The following is a 16,532-nucleotide window of genomic DNA, read 5'->3' as shown; positions in this document are numbered from 1 at the left end:
TCAAAAACTAGGTCAGTAGGTCAAATAATAGAAAAACCTTTTGACCTCTCTAGAGGCCATATTTTTCATGGGATCTGTATGAAAGTTGGTCTGAATGTTCATCTTGATGATATATAAGTCAAGTTCAAAAGTGGGTCACGTGCCTTCAAAAACTAGGTCAGTAGGTCAGATAATAGAAAAACCTTGTGACCTCTCTAAAGGCCATATTTTTCATGGGATCTGTATGAATATTGGTCTGAATGTTCATCTTGATGATATCTAGGTCAAGTTCGAAACTGGGTCACGTGCGGTCAAAAACTAGGTCAGTAGGTCTAAAAATAGAAAAACCTTGTGACCTCTCTAGAGGCCATACTTGTGAATGGATCTCCATAAAAATTGGTCAGAATGTTCACCTTGATGATATCAAGGTCAAGTTTGAAACTGGGTCATGTGCCTTAAAAAACTAGGTCAGTAGGTCAAATAATAAAAAAAACCTTGTGACCTCTCTAGATGCCATACTTTTCATGGGATCTGTATGAAAGTTGGTCTGATTGTTCATCTTGATGATATCTAGGTCAAGTTTGAAACTGGGTCAACTGCGGTCAAAAACTAGGTCAGTAGGTCTAAAATTATTAAAATCTTTTGACCTCTCTAGAGGCCATATTTTTCAATGGATCTTCATGAAAGTTGATCTGAATGTTCTCCTTGATGATATCTAGGTCAGTTTCGAAACTGGGTCACGTGCGGTCAAAAACTAGGCCTGTAGGTATAAAAATAGAAAAACCTTGTGACCTCTCTTGGGGCCATATTTTTCATGAGATCTTCATGAAAATTAGTGGGAATGTTCACCTTGAGGATATCTAGGTAAAGTTCAAAACAGTTTCACGTACCTTCGAAAACTAGGTCAATAGTTCAAATAATAGAAAAACCTTGTGACCTCTCTAGAGACCATATTTTTCGATGGATCTTCATGAAAATTGGTCAGAATTTTTATCTTGATAATATCTAGGTCAAGTTCAAAACTGGGTCACATGAGCTCAAAAACTAGGTCACTATGTCAAATAATGAAAAAACGACGTCATACTCAAAACTGGGTCATGTGGGAAGAGGTGAGCGATTCAGGACCATCATGGTTCTCTTGTTACTTAGAATTTTAGGTTAAAGTTTTGATGCACTTTCTCTGTCTCTGTTATTACTGAATGGATTTGATTCAAACTTAAAATAGTTGTTCAACATCATCACCCACACTGTATGACACAAGCTGCATAACTCTGGCACCAATATTTAATGAATTTTGCCCCTTTTTGCTTAGGATAACTTATATAGTGTTTTGATACATTTTATCTTTACCTCTCTTATTACTTTAAGCTGATATTTTTGACATAGACTCAGGCTATTGTGCAATATCTTCATCCACAATTGGACACTTCAGTGACAGCTCTAGTTTCCTCAGATGTACCCAGTTTCACTATCCAGCAACTAAATAGTCGAGCGCGCTGTCTCCTGTGACAGCTCTTGTTAAAAAGTCCAGTGTTGAGAAAAATAAAAATGTGGTCTTTACTAACTAGTGATTTTATCAGTATTTGAAGGTACCCAGGTCTGATTTAGTGATTGATGTATATCCTGTGAATATCCTTGGGTAAGCAGCTATTAAAAGGGGAAGTACAGAAGAATGATGAAAAAATCAGCATGTTAAAGCCTAAAACTAATAAAAAAAAAATTTGTTTGATCTGTGCTCAAAAGTTCTTTATACAGAAAAAACATGTCACAAGCAGCAAGTCAAAGGAAGCGGCAAAAGTGACAATTTTAGATAGGTTTTCTCTCAATACAGGTAAATTTGCTACGGAAATGTAGATATGGGAAATAGCAGATATGACTGCTTATAGCAAGTGGCTGCTGGATAGAGGTTACTGCTTACACAGGTTTGACTGTAATACTGTGTATATATTTTAGGGTTATGCCAGTGGATCATTTGGGCCTACGACTGCAGGACGTATGGACAGTTATGTTGATAAGTTCCAGGCTGCTGGAGGCAGTATGATTATGTTGGCTAAAGGCAACAGGAGTAAACAGGTATGATAGGGACAAAGTTCTTTTAATCATCTATATGTTCTTACCATAAATGCTTCAAATATATTGTCGATTTGGACTTTCTATTGAGAAGCTTTGTCTGAATAGATAAGTCATCTAAATATTCTACGTTTGCATCATTATACAAGACGTAAAAAAGATCTGTCACCATGGCATGATATAGGTCTACAGTTGGTTTCACATATGTCTTGTATTAGGGAAAAGGTTTGTGATTTTGATTGTTTTTCTCAACTTTTCATGATCCTTTTGAAGTATCTTTTCAGACTGTTTGGAAAAATGTATATCAATTACACTCATTTCCTGTCTGTTTTAACCCTTATCATGCTGGACACGATTGATTCTGGCTTTGTGACCAGTGCAGATTGTGTTCAGCCTGCACATCTGTGCAGTCTGATCATGATCTTCACTGTTTGCCATTCAGTCAGTATCCTTTTAGTAAAAACCCCTTTGAACAATAAATGGTTCTGTCCAAATTGAAAGATGGACAGGTTCATTACAGAAATTGAGCAGGATAAGAGTTAAGACCTTGTAAAAATCATTAGATATTTTCCAAGTCCAGGTAAAGTGTAAGCAAGCAAAAATCTGTTACAGAAAACATTGCCAACTTGTCTGTTTTCCGATCTCTAGTTTTTGTATTGATTGTAATTTATAATAAAGTCTTGCAGTTTTAATAAATATCATTTACTCCTTATAGAGAAATATAAACAATGATCAGGTTGTTAATTGGTTTTTTTTACAGGTAACAAAAGCTTGTAAGAAGCATGGAGGTTTTTACCTTGGCTCTATTGGTGGACCGGCAGCTATTCTAGCCAAAAATTGTATACATAAAGTGGAACAATTGGAGTATCCTGAATTAGGTGTGTGTTGTAATTTATTGTATACTTAATATATTTCTTTATAATGAAGTGTTGGTAGGATCTCTTTGCTTTGTTTATTATGCCCCTCTTCAAAGAAGGAGCGGTATATTGTTTTGCAAATATTGGTTGCTCAATCGGTCGGTATGTAGACCAATTTGTTTTCGGATGATAACTCAAGAACACATGGGCCTAGGATCATGAAAATAGATAGGGAGATTGGTCATCACCAGCAGATGACCCCTGTTGATTTTCAGATCTATAGGTCAAAGGTCAAGGTCACGGTGACCCAGAAGAGTTAAATGGTATCTGGATGACAACTCTAGAATGCTTGGGCCTAAGATCATGAAAGTTGATAGGGAGGTTGATCATGAACAGCAAATGACTCCTATCGATTTTGAGGTCAGTAAGTCAAAGTTCAAAGTCAAAGTGACCCAGAACAGTTAAACAGTTTATTGATGATGACTTTAGAAAGCTTGGGCCCAGGATCATGAAAGTTAATAGGGAGGTTGGTCATCACCAGCAGATGACCGCTATTGATTTTGAGATCAGTAGGTCTAAGGTCAAGGTCACAGTGACCAGGAACAGTTAAACTGTTTCCGGATGATAACTCAAGATCACCTAGGTCTAGGATCAGGAAACATGATAGTGTGTTTGATTATGACCAGTAGACGAGTCCTAATTATTTTGAGGTCAGTAGGACAAAGGGCAAGGTCAAAGTGACCAGGAACAGTTAAATTGCTTCCAGACAATAACATGTAAACGCTTGGCCTGGGATCATGAAACTTTATAGGGAGGTTGATCATGATCAGCAGATAACCCTTATTGATTTTAAGGTTGTTAGGTCAAAGGTCAAAGTCTAAGAGACCCGGGAACAGTTAAAACTGTTTCTGGGTGATAACTGGAGAACGCTTTGGCCTAGGATTATGAAAGTCGAAAGGGAGGTTGGTCATAACCAGCAGATGACCCCAACTGATTTTTAGGTCAGTAGGTCAAAGGTCAAGATCACAGTGACCGTGGACTGGTAAACCCTTTCGGGAAGATAACTTGAGAAAGCTTGGGCTTAGGATCATGAAACTTTATAAGGAGGTTTATCATGACCAGCAGATGACCCATATTGATTTTGATCTCAAAGAGGAAAGTCGAATTAACCCAGAACGTTAAAACTTTTGTGTACAGTGACTAAATAATTTCTGTTTCTTTTGCAATTACTGAATGCATCAAGGGGGGCATTTCATGTTCTATGAGCTCAAACTTTGGGGAGGCTGCAACGTGGCTTTCCCTGTTTGATATTCTTCCTTGTTTTTAGCTCACCTGTCACAAAGTGACAAGGTGAGCTTTTGTGATCGCGCAGCGTCCGTCGTCCGTGCGTCAGTCCGTCAGTCCGTCCGTCCGTCCGTAAACTTTTGCTTGTGACCACTCTAGAGGTCACATTTTTCATGGGATCTTTATGAAAGTTGGTCAGAATGTTCACCTTGATGATATCTAGCTCAAGTTCGAAACTGGGTCACGTGCGGTCAAAAACTAGGTCAGTAGGTCTAAAAATAGAAAAACCTTGTGACCTCTCTAGAGGCCATATTTTTCATAAGATCTTCATGAAAATTGGTCAGAATGTTCACCTTGGTGATATCTAGGTCAAGTTCGAAACTGGGTCATGTGCCTTCAAAAACTAGGTCAGTAGGTCAAATAATAGAAAAACCTTGTGACCTCTCTAGAGGCCATATTTTTCATGGGATCTGTATGAAAGTTGGTCTGAATGTTCATCTTGATGATATCTAGGTCAAGTTCGAAACTGGGTCAACTGCGGTCAAAAACTAGGTCAGTAGGTCTAAAATAGAAAAAACCTTGTGACCTCTCTAGAGGCCATACTTTTGGATGAATCTTCATAAAAATTGGTCTGAATGTTCACCTTGATGATATCTAGGTCAAGTTTGAAAGTGGGTCACGTGCCTCAATAACTAGGTCAGTAGGTTAAATAATAGAAAAACCTTGTGACCTCTTAGAGGCCATATTTTTCATGGGATCTGTATGAAAGTTGGTCTGAATGTTCATCTTGATGATATCTAGGTCAAGTTTGAAATTGGGTCAACTGCGGTAAAAACTGGGTCAGTAGGTCTAAAAATAGAAAAACCTTGTGACCTCTCTAGAGGCCATACTTTTGAATGGATCTTCATGAAAATTGGTCAGAATGTTCACCTTGATGATATCTAGGTCAAGTTCGAAACTGGGTCAAGTGCCATCAATAACTAGGTCAGTAGGTCAAATAATAAAAAAACCTTGTGACTTCTCTAGAGGCCATATTTTTCAAGGAATCTGTATGAAAGTTGGTCTGAATGTTCATCTTGATGATATCTAGGTTAATCTCGAAACTGGGTCAACTGTGGTCAAAAACTAGGTCAGTAGGTCTAAAAATAGAAAAACCTCGTGACCTCTCTAGAGGCCATAATTCTGAATGGATCTACATGAAAATTGGTCAGAATGTTCACCTTGATGATATCTAGGTCAAGTTCGAAACTGGGTCACATGCCATTAATAAACTAGGTCAGTAGATCAAATAATAGAAAAAACTTGTGATCCTCTCTAGAGGCCATATTTTTCATGGGATCTGTATGAAAGTAGGTCTGAATGTTCATCTTGATGATATCTAGGTCAAGTTCGAAACTAGGTCAACTGCGGTCAAAAACTAGGTCAGTAGGTCTAAAAATAGAAAAACCTTGTGACCTCTCTAGAGGCCATACTTTTCAATAGATCTTCATGAAAATTGGTCAGAATCTTCATCTTGATGATATCTAGGTCAGATTTGAAACTGGGTCACGTGCCATCAATAACTAGGTCAGTAGGTCAAATAATAAAAAACCTTGCGACCTCTCTAGAGGCCATATTTTTCAATGGATCTTCATGAAAATTGGTCAGAATTTATATCTTGATGATATCTAGGTCAGGTTCAAACCTGGGTCACATGAGCTCAAAAACTAGGTCACTATGTCAAATAATAGAAAAAGCGACGTCAGGTGAGCGATTCAGGACCATCATGGTCCTCTTGTTTAAACACAGTAATATACCAAATGTAAAGTATATATTTAAATGAATGAAGCATAAAGTAAGAAATAGAAATCTATGGCTTAAAATAATAATATAATGTTTTAATGAAATAAAATATAATAATCGAATAATAATAGATCTATAATGTTTCAGTGAAATATAACATAATAAAAATAATAAATTGATAGAATAATAATATAATGTTATAATGGTAAAAACAAAAAATCTGCACATACAAAGTGTATCCCTATGTATCCTATGTAACCAGGATACAAAAAACGAAGGGTGTGGAAAGTGTTGTGTTTTTGGGCCATATATGCGGAAAATTGCTAGGGAATATTCCCTCTTAATTTAATGCTATAATTACTGTGCTCATCAGGTCACCTTTTTGTCAAAAATAACCTTAAAATTAAAATTATTAAGAATAAAAATTCAAAACAGATTCTACCACCACCCCTGGACACCTTAAAAATGATGTTCAGTTTATGTTGGACAAAAAGTAAAGCTGAAATTATGGAGAAAAAAAAATATTTATGGATCAAGTGATCAAACATGTAATAAATGTTACATCAATGATATAATTATTAATAAAGACTGTATTTGACTGTATTTCAGGTATGGAAGCTATATGGAGAGTGGAAGTGAAAAATTTCCCAGCATTCATTGTTGTTGATAACAAAGGAAATGACTTCTTTGATGAATGGCAGGTGGAATAAACCCTCTGAATAAGACTGTAATAAAATGATTCCCAGTGATACAATCTGTTACTTGAAATAGATTCAAGAAATGAAAATATAAGACATTAAAGCATGTTATTTGATACTGATATTTCAACATGGACAAATTGAATTTCAGAATTGAAACTAAAACAGAACACTAGGTGGAGTTTAGCTGTAATATTAAAATTAATACATAACACTTGATGAAGTGTAACTGTAACACAAGCAAGACAGTTTGAATTTGACCCATCCATAAAATATTGCAAGATTCAAACCTCAACAAAGGACTGAACAAGGAGTGTGAATTAAGAATTCTCACCGAAAAAATCATGTAACAGTTTTAAGTTTAATGAAATACAGATTCAGGCCCAAATAATACTGGTATAGTAATGTTGGTAAATATGGAGAAATTATAAATGCTTCATATTTGTCTATATTAATTTAAGTGTAGTTTAGAATCATTCTGATACATCATTTGTATATTTTAGGTAATGAATATTTAGGAGTAGAAAGTGATATAGATTTCGATATTACAAATTTGTTTTAACTCGACTTTTCAAAGAAAACTTACAGCTATTCAACTTGCCCAGGGGACACTGTTAAAGTTTTTGTTGAAGTCAGATATCTCTGTTACTATCAAAGCTTTAGACTTGAAGCTTAAAATATTTATTTATTATCAAAGTCTACACCAGGAAAAACAATCCAAATATCTCTGATTTGAATTTTGACAGAGTTATGACCCTTTTTAAGTTAAACTTTTTTTTCTTTTTTTTTGATGAAGTCAAATATTTCTTTGATCGAGTTATGCCCCTTTTACTGGCAAAGCTGTAATTGAGAGTCACACACTGAGAAAAGTTGAGTATGCTGTGTTATGGACAGCTCTTGATCAGTTTAATTGTTTGAAAGTGTGACACTGTGTAGTATGCAGATTATTATATGTAAATGATATACCAAATGGAGAAGTTGTTTGTTTAGGTAAACAAGGTTTTAATATGATATTTTTCGTAAGTCGTAATTTAATTGACCATTTCAGTAAATACCTACTAAAACAAGTCTTTTAAGAATGAATGCGTAATATAAGAACTTTGCATTCAATTCTTACAGGAAAAGTGTTTTCCCTTCAGAAAGAGCTATTGTGAATGGTAGACAGTACTTATAGCTTTTTAGTCCCCGACCTTAAAGCCGCGGGGGACTTAGCTTGGTCCCATTTTGTCAACTTGTCGCACAAAATGGGATCCTTTGATTACTTTTTCAAGTACAGGGTTGTTTTTTTTTTTTCATAAAACTTGGAACATGGATAGATGGCAACATGGAGAATATGCACATCCTTCTATTCTGTTGCTGTGGCAACACGGGTTACTGTGGCAACAAATAGTCTTCTGAATTATGACCAAAATAGTGGCAAAATCGGATCCTGCCATTGCTTTTAAAGTACATGGTATTTTCCATAAAATTTTGAACATGGATAAATGTAAATTATGGAAAATGCACTTTTGTTTTGTTTCTATGGCAACAGTTTTAGTTGTCATGGTAAAGTAAAATCAATATGACAAAGATGTTTCTTTTGATCACTTGAAAGTGTAAGAGTCTTTTTGTTGTTTTTTTCCCTAAAATCTGATATAAAGATAGAAAGTGGTATGGAGAATACAGGTTCTACATGTCAATTTTAAAACTTTTTTATTTATTTTCTTTGTCTGTCTGTGTTCATTTACCTTTAGTCATAAATGCTTGCTATAAATTTGAAAGTATAAAAGACTTCTTACAAAAGAACATCTATAAATAAATAAGTACAGTTATAATTTATCTGGTGTTCAGGGGTGTTGTACCTCTATTACATTCTTTCTTAGTTGATTAAAAGAACATTTAGTGATAGAAGTTAATATAGAAAATAGGCATATCACTTTAAATTTTTTTTGTTTTGTCTGTCCAATTATTTGTTTGTCCATACTTCAGTCACAGAAGGTATTTATATATACAAGAGATTTTATTATGAGTCCTGAATTCTAGATGATGGGTAATTTGTGGAATATGCAGGTCCTTGGATTTAGTTTAAATACATATTAAAACATTTGTTCTTAGGCGTAAAAAAAAAAATTGTTTGTTTCCGGTATCCCAACCTACCCTAAATATTTGGCCCGACCCTAAATGTTTTTATGGCCTTGGAGAATAATTTTTTCAACTTTTTGACAAAAAGTTGCCAAACTGCACTTTTTATGCTTAAAACATGGTCAGTGATGTTAGAAATCAACTTCCTGATGCTCTAAAGGCATAACCCCCCTATTTGTATTCATTTTTTGACAAAAAAATAATTTCCGAAGAGTCTCCCTTAATAAAAAAAAATTCCAAAAAAAAAAATTTTTCCGACCTACCTACCCTAATTTTTTTGAGCATGTTACCGGAAACAAAGAATTTTTTTTTTTAGGCCTTAGGGCAAAATACAAATAATTCCACTTCCATTGCTGGACAATAGTTTGTATCTTTTGATTTTTTTATAAGATAAAATGACATAATTCAACTGCAGTTCTTTTTTCAAATTAAGTGTATTATCTTTGAAATTGCTTTAGTGTTAAACACCTATCAAAACCAACAGTTTTTCAATAGAGTAAAATAATAATGGAGGTACTGAAGAGTCCAATTTCCATATACATTAAAGCAATGCTCACTTAAAGGTGCAAAATAAAGACAAATGAATAGACATAAATCTTAAAAAAAGACTACACATTTTGAAATATAGTACTTAACATTACGATAACCATGCAATATTCCCTTGAAATCAACACATGTACAGAGAAACAAATGATTGTTTCTGTATTTTCTTAGACTGACATGGGGGGTCATTTTATCCTACATTCGTGTTTATCGCTTTTCCGTAATCGGTCGGAAATTCTTCGGGATCACGTGATTTTAAAATTGTTTCAAACGAATATCCATTTAAGACGCACAACAAAATAACTGTATTTCCATGATGGTAATTATGCACGACTTGCACGAAAAATATGAGATGTACAAAATTTAAATTTAAAATTGACAGTGACATATATTAGGCCAAGACAATGTGTTTAATATCTAAAATCTTATTAAATTATTGTAGCCATGTGTACATAAATAAGTGTATTTAGGTAAATTTCAATCATCCTTTGTTTCTGCAGTGTAAGACAGTTACTCATTTATATTCTTAAAATTATACTGAAAAGAGATTAACTGAAAAAGTTTACAGACGAAGTTGTAAAAACACTTTTATTCGGGAATGGTCTGAATTGTCCTAATGAAAACTTGTAGTATAGCTGTATATTACCTGTATTATAAGAATGATTTTCATGAAATTTTTGTGAGTTACAAAATTGTTGAATTCCATGTGCTAAGTTTGTAAAAATCACGTTATCGGTTGGGCATATGATATATTTTGCATCTATTTATAAATTATAGCCTCGTTTCGGAGGATTCTTCCGAAAAAGTCCGAAGATGCTCGATGGTTTCGTAAGCATTCGGAAAGCATACTTTCGGTTTGACATAGGCAACATTTTTTGTTTATTTGTTAGTTATTCTTGAACATATTCATGACTATTTGGTCAGAACCGATGCAGTGGGCCATATTTTCAGTAAATAGGAAGTCTCAGCTGCAAACTCTGGTTTTCATATAATACTCGTTCGGGTTTTAGTAATGGACCTTTAAGCATCAATAACTTCGACACCAAGAGATAACTTGAACAATTAATTTTTATGCCCCTGAAGGGAGGCATATTAGTTTTCAACTGTCTGTCCGTTCTTTCGTAAGTTCGTTCGTCATAATGTTAACTTTTTGTATGAAGGCACTTACTCGCGAACCACTACACCCAGGACTTTCAAACTACACTTGCTGATAGTACTTATTGAGTACATGACCCCTACTGACTTTTGAGGTCACCAGTCAAAGGTCAAGGTCATAGGGACCAATGTTAGATTTTTGCTTGAGGGCACTTTACTCGCGAACCACTGCACCCAAGACCTTCAATCTTCACATGCTGATAGTACTTATTGATTACACGGCCCCTACTGAGTTTTGGGTAACAAGATCAAAGGTCAAGGTCACAGGGGCCAATTTTAACTTTCTGCATAAAGGCACTTTACTCATGAACCACTGCACCCAGGACCTTCAGACTTCACATGCTAATAGTACTTATTGAGTACACAACTCCTTTTTGGGGGTCACCAGGTCAAAGGTCAAGGCGCTGCGGGGGCATTTGTCACCATTAGTAACAGCTCTTTTGGTTTTAGTTGTTGTTTTCTTTACTGTTTCTAAGTTTGAATCACTTGAAACCCTGCATAACTTGAGTATTTTACATAATCCTCTTGTGACCCCTAGAGATCAGTGTTTTGCTATATTTGATAAACACATACTAGATATGTTTTGAATTTAGTGATAAAATTGTTCTTTTGTTTTTCTGTATTATCAGCAATGCACTCCATATACCGTAGATACCATTGTTTGATATGTACCCATGTATAATACGCACCTTCAGTTGTAGCCCCAAATCTTTGGACTTGTTTTTGGTTTTTTGTCACTATGAAACTAAGTCATATGGCAACTTTCCAGATTTTGATGGTGGCAAAAGACCCAAAGGTGCACATTTGGGCATTATCTCGGGCACAGATCAGCACCTAGAGCCACTGACCTTCCATAAGCCTGTTTGGTTGAAGAATCCTACTCTTCTAGCAAGGGCCCCTGCTCACTCCATATAATGATACTAGGGACAATAACAACAACTTACCGTAGTTCAATTTTCAGTTTTTATATTTTCATTTTATCTATTTATGTAAAAGTTAAGTGCTATATCGTTTTGTTTTGTTGATATTATACATTGCATACTGAAGATCTTTAAAAAAAAACCCTGATTTTATTTTGTATTTGATATGTAATGCATTGAATGCTTGATGCTTTTGAAATATTACATGGTTTAAAATGTCATAGTATTTGTTTCTTTCTTTCACATGAACATTCAAGTGACTCGGCATGCCTCTTTATGTCTGTCAAATATTGCTAGCTTTACAAATTAATGTTATTAAATAGTACCATCAATACAGTCAAACCCGTATTAACCAGACAGTCAAGGGAAAGACACTATTGCTGCTTCGGCCCTGATGACATTTTAAAGAGTTGAAATTAGAACAAAATACCAATTTAGGAAGTGAGCAGACTGGCTATTTAAGGCAAGTGGCTTGTTAATACAGGTGACCACTCAAATAGGTTCAACTGTATATAAGAACAACTGAGTGATAAAAGGCTATTTGGTGTGTAAGTCACAGGGAAAGCTTTGGCTTAAAAGGAAAGAATCTTAGCTGTACTTTATATCAAAGTTGCAACAGTGTGGTCCTGGACAAAGGTGCAGTTTTATTTTGTCATAGTAGCCAATGGTAACCTGCTTGAGTGACTCCTCTTGAAGACGGTAATTTTAGTGGAAGAATAGTGCAAGATACAGAAGATGCTCCAATTCTTGAAGATTCTCTGGTTCTTTAGTGTGCCACTAATAAAACACCCATAAACAGGACCTTATCCAAATGTTTAGTTAGAGTTTCCCCAGGCACTCTTGGATTATGGCCCTTGAATTACTCGAAAAACTGTGAATATTATAAGCCTTCTCTGCTCTAAGTCAGACAATTTTCATCAGTTTCTAATCTTCATTAAACTTGCTGACAATATTTTTGGGCATAATGTCTCAGCCAAGTTTGATAAAAAAACCAAATCGCTTCTGGCACTCTTGGTTTTTGGCCCTTGAATTACTCGGACAAAACTGTAAATTTAGCCTTTTCCACTCTCTAAGTCGAATAGTTTTCATCCGATCTTCACAAAACTTGTTGACAATGTTTGATGGCATAATATCTTGGTCAAGTTGGATAACCAGCAAAATCTCCCCAGCTAGGCACTCCTGGATAATGGCGCTTAGATTACTTGAAAAACTGAATTTAGCCTTATCTGCTCCCTAAGTCGAATAGTTTTCATTTGATCTTCACAAAACTTGCTGACAATATTTGTTGGCATAATATCTCGGCCAAGTTTGATAACCAGCCAAATCGCCGCAGACGCTCTTGGATTTTAGTCCTTGAAGTACTCGAAAAACTGCAAACTTAGTTTCGTCCACTCGCTAAGTCAAATTGTTTTCATTCCGATCTTCACCAAACTTGCTGACAATGTTTGTGGGCGTAATATCTCAGTTAAATTCAATAACCAGCCATATCGCCGCAGGCACTTTTGGATTATGACCTTTGAATTACTCAAAAAACTGAATTTAGTCTTGTCCGCTCTCTAAGTTAAACAGTGAACCTTGTGACCTCTCTAGAGGCCATATTTTTCAAAAGATCTTCATGAAAATTGGTCAGAATGTTCATCTTAATATTATCTAAGTCAAGTTTGAAACTGGGTCACGTGCCATCAAAAACTAGGTCAATAGGTCAAATAATAGAAAAACCTTGTGACCTCTAGAGGCCATATTTTTCATGGGATTTGTATGAAAGTTGGTCTGAATGTTCATCTTGATGATATCCAGGTCAAGTTTGAAACTGGGTTACCTGCGGTCAAAAACTAGGTCTAAAAATAGAAAAACCTTGTGACCTCTTTAGAGGCCATACTTTTGAATGGATCTTCGTGAAAATTGGTCAGAATGTTCATCTTGATGAAATCTAGGTTGAAAAAGAAACTGGGTTACGTGCAGTCAATAACTAGGTCAGTAGGTCAAATAACTTAAAAAAAAAACATTGTGACCTCTCTAGAGGCCATATTTTTCACGGGATCTGTATGAAACTTGGTCTGAATATTCATCTTAATGATATCTAGGTCAAGTTTGAAACTGGGTCACGTGCAGTCAAAAACTAAGTCAGTAGGTCTAAAAATAGAAAAGCCTTGTGACCTTTCTAGAGGCCATACTTTTGAATGGATCTTCATGAAAACTGGTCAGAATGTTCACCTTGATGATATCTAGATCAAATTCGAAACTGGGTCACGTGCCGTCAATTACTAGGTCATTAGATCAAATAATAAAACACCTTGTGACCTCTCTAGAGGTCTATTTTTCAATGGATCTTCATGAAAACTGGTCAGAATCTTTATCTTGATGATATCTAGGTCATGTTCAAAACAGGGCCACATGAGCTCAAAAACTAGGTCACTATGTCAAATAAAAGAAAAAACAACGTCATACTCAGTTCAAAACTGGGTCATGTGGGGACAGGTGAGCGATTCAGGACCATCATGGTCCTCTTGTTACCAAAGTGATGCGCATTTTCTCTATCTCAGTTGTTACTGAATGGAACTGATTCAAACTTAAAATACTGGTAGATATTCCACATAGTTAACCAGGTCCTGTCTTTAGCTTATCTGTCACATAGTGACAAGGTGAGCTTTTGTGATTGCCCTTCGTCCATTTTCTGTCTGTCCGTTGTCCGTCTGTCCACAATTCGTTGTGAACACGATAGAGACCACATTTTGCAATTGATTTTAATTAAACTTGCACACAACTTGTATTGGCACAATATCTTCGATCTTTTCGAGAATTGGTGAGATCCCATCATGGATTCGCGAGTTATGGCCCCTTAGCTATTTTGGCTTGTGAACACAATAGAGACCACATTTTGCAATAGATTTTAATCAAACTTGCACACAACTTGTATTGACATAATATCTCGGTTTCTTTCGAAAACTGGCCAAATCCCATCAAAGGGTCCAGAGTTATGGCCCCTTAAAGGAGCAAAATTAGCTATTTTGGCTTGCAGCCATACAGAGACTTCGTTTTACATTTGATTTTAACCACATATACACACAACTTAAGTCACAATAAGATCTCGGTTCCTTTTGAAAACCAGCTTAGATTTCGACATGTGTTCTAGAGGTACTGCCCCTTTCAGCCATATAGAGGTTTCATTTGTGCTTTGTTTTGATACAAACTTGCAAACAATGTTTGTCTTGATGATTTCTAGGCCAAGTTCAAAACTTGGTCATGATGGGTAAAAAACTAGACCACCAGTTCAAATCATAGGAAAATTGAGGCCACATTTATAACCTATCTTCATGACACTTGGTCAGAATGTTTATCTTGATAATTCCTTTTCCAAGTTCCAAACTGGGTCATATGGGGTCAACACTAGGTCACCCAGTCAAATCAAAGGAAAAGCTTGTTAATACTAGAGGCCATATTCATAACCAGGCGCGTAACTAGGCATACGCAAATACGCACGTGCGTCATTTTCAAATCGCATTTTCAAAAAATAAAACGTCTAAAATTTCGAAAACTGCATTAAAAATCGATGCTTAAGGGGGATTAGGCATTAAATTCCTATCGATCACAGCTGAATTCTTGAGTTCTTTTAATATCTCAAAATGAGAAGATGTCCCCCACAAAAAGCCGACCGCAGACCTACTTCGTTGAACCGTTTATAACCTTTCATGTATCATGTATATTCCAAATGTAAAATGTAAACAAGCCGCGAATGTTTGAAATGGCTGACTGTGGCACTTCGCCCCCTTAACGCTGACGTTTTTGAAAGCACAGAGAACCCAAAGTCTTGTAATAAAGACGAAAAAGTGGCATTGATCACTCACGAACGTGACGTCATTCTAGCGTAAGAGTGTTTTAACAGAAAAAAAGCATATTAAATAAAAACGATAATGCACTATAGTGTAATAAGCTTTGACGTCGACGTCGTATATAGTATACGAGGCGTTGGTCAAATTGATTTGTTTATATAGTAAAAGAAAGTAAAAAAAAATATGTTTCGACACATGTGATAAAAAGAATATTATGTGTGTGACTTTCCACTTTAATATCTTTAAATCCTTTTTATAAAATTGATAAAATGATCGACAGAGCCTTGCATTTTATTATTTTATTCAATTCGTTTGATAAATTCAATATGAAAAAAAAAACACTCGTGTAATATCCTCCAGGCGCGTAGCTGCCTTTACGCAGATACGCAGCTGCGTAGTGAAAATCTGGCAAGCATACACAATTCAAATTGCTAATCTATTTCGTTTCAATAAGAAGACTAATCATGCAATGGAGATTGCTTCATATACAATCATTGCTTACTTCGTACTCTGTTTTTAAAAAGAAGAATAGCGATCTCATCGGGACAAGCAAAATGTGATCGTTAAACATATACCAGTAGGAATTATTTGTATAGCAAACTGATTTATAATAAGTTGATTTAACATGCATTGAAATTCACCAATTGTCTTTGTAGTTTTATAACAATTTATGTATAGTTTTGCAATTTATTTCGTTATCCTACTACATGTATTTGATTACTTATTTTGTAATAATCGTGTCTTAATACAATCATACGCCATCTATGCTAACGGTTTAAACAGGCAAACTTCTATAACAAAATTATAACACAATGTCAAAAAAAGAATGAAACAATGTTGGCTTTCAAGTCTAAAAGATATTTTGAATAGGATATTTTTTATAATATTACGGACATAATTTTCGCACATAATAATTATTAAGTTATTTTCAGACGTCATAGAATATCTGCTATATGTTAAATTTATAATTTACTTACATGTATACGTAAAGGATATCGACCGAGTACAAGGTCTTCCTCTGCAGGAAAGACCTACGCACGAGCTTCTTGTGAACACCGAGAGCGCGAAGAGCTCGAGGTGTTTTGAGAAGCCCGTGCGCAGGTCTTTCCTACAGAGGCCGATGTATGAGGCCGATACCCGACTTACATACCGTCATTCCATCGGTTACGATTCTGACGAAATTTTATCACAGGCATTAGATCTCAGATGATATAATGAACTTAAAGACAGAAAGGTTTTTCTGACACAGAATATAAACATGTAAGGAATTTATGTTACCTTTAGAAATTTAGA

The 16,532-nt window shown here is 35.4% G+C and overlaps 1 protein-coding gene across 2 annotated transcripts in view; it reads left to right on the top strand.

Annotated features, from left to right (window-relative positions):
* Positions 1 to 11,628, top strand: part of LOC123527455 (fumarate hydratase class I, aerobic-like) — a 34,394-nt gene extending 22,766 nt beyond the window's left edge. For both annotated transcript variants that reach the window (XM_045306917.2, XM_045306918.2), the window contains exons 11-13: positions 1,933 to 2,052; positions 2,810 to 2,927; positions 6,582 to 11,628. In XM_045306917.2, the coding sequence (XP_045162852.2) occupies positions 1,933 to 2,052; positions 2,810 to 2,927; positions 6,582 to 6,682 (339 nt within the window). In that variant the 3' untranslated portion in view covers positions 6,683 to 11,628. The remainder of the gene's footprint in view (positions 1 to 1,932; positions 2,053 to 2,809; positions 2,928 to 6,581) is intronic.
* Positions 11,629 to 16,532: the final 4,904 nt, after the last annotated feature.

The sequence above is a fragment of the Mercenaria mercenaria genome, chromosome 14 (assembly GCF_021730395.1).
Source record: "Mercenaria mercenaria strain notata chromosome 14, MADL_Memer_1, whole genome shotgun sequence".
NCBI lineage: Eukaryota > Metazoa > Mollusca > Bivalvia > Venerida > Veneridae > Mercenaria > Mercenaria mercenaria.
Note: the sequence above shows the minus strand (reverse complement) of the source record. Positions and strands in the feature narration are given on the sequence as shown.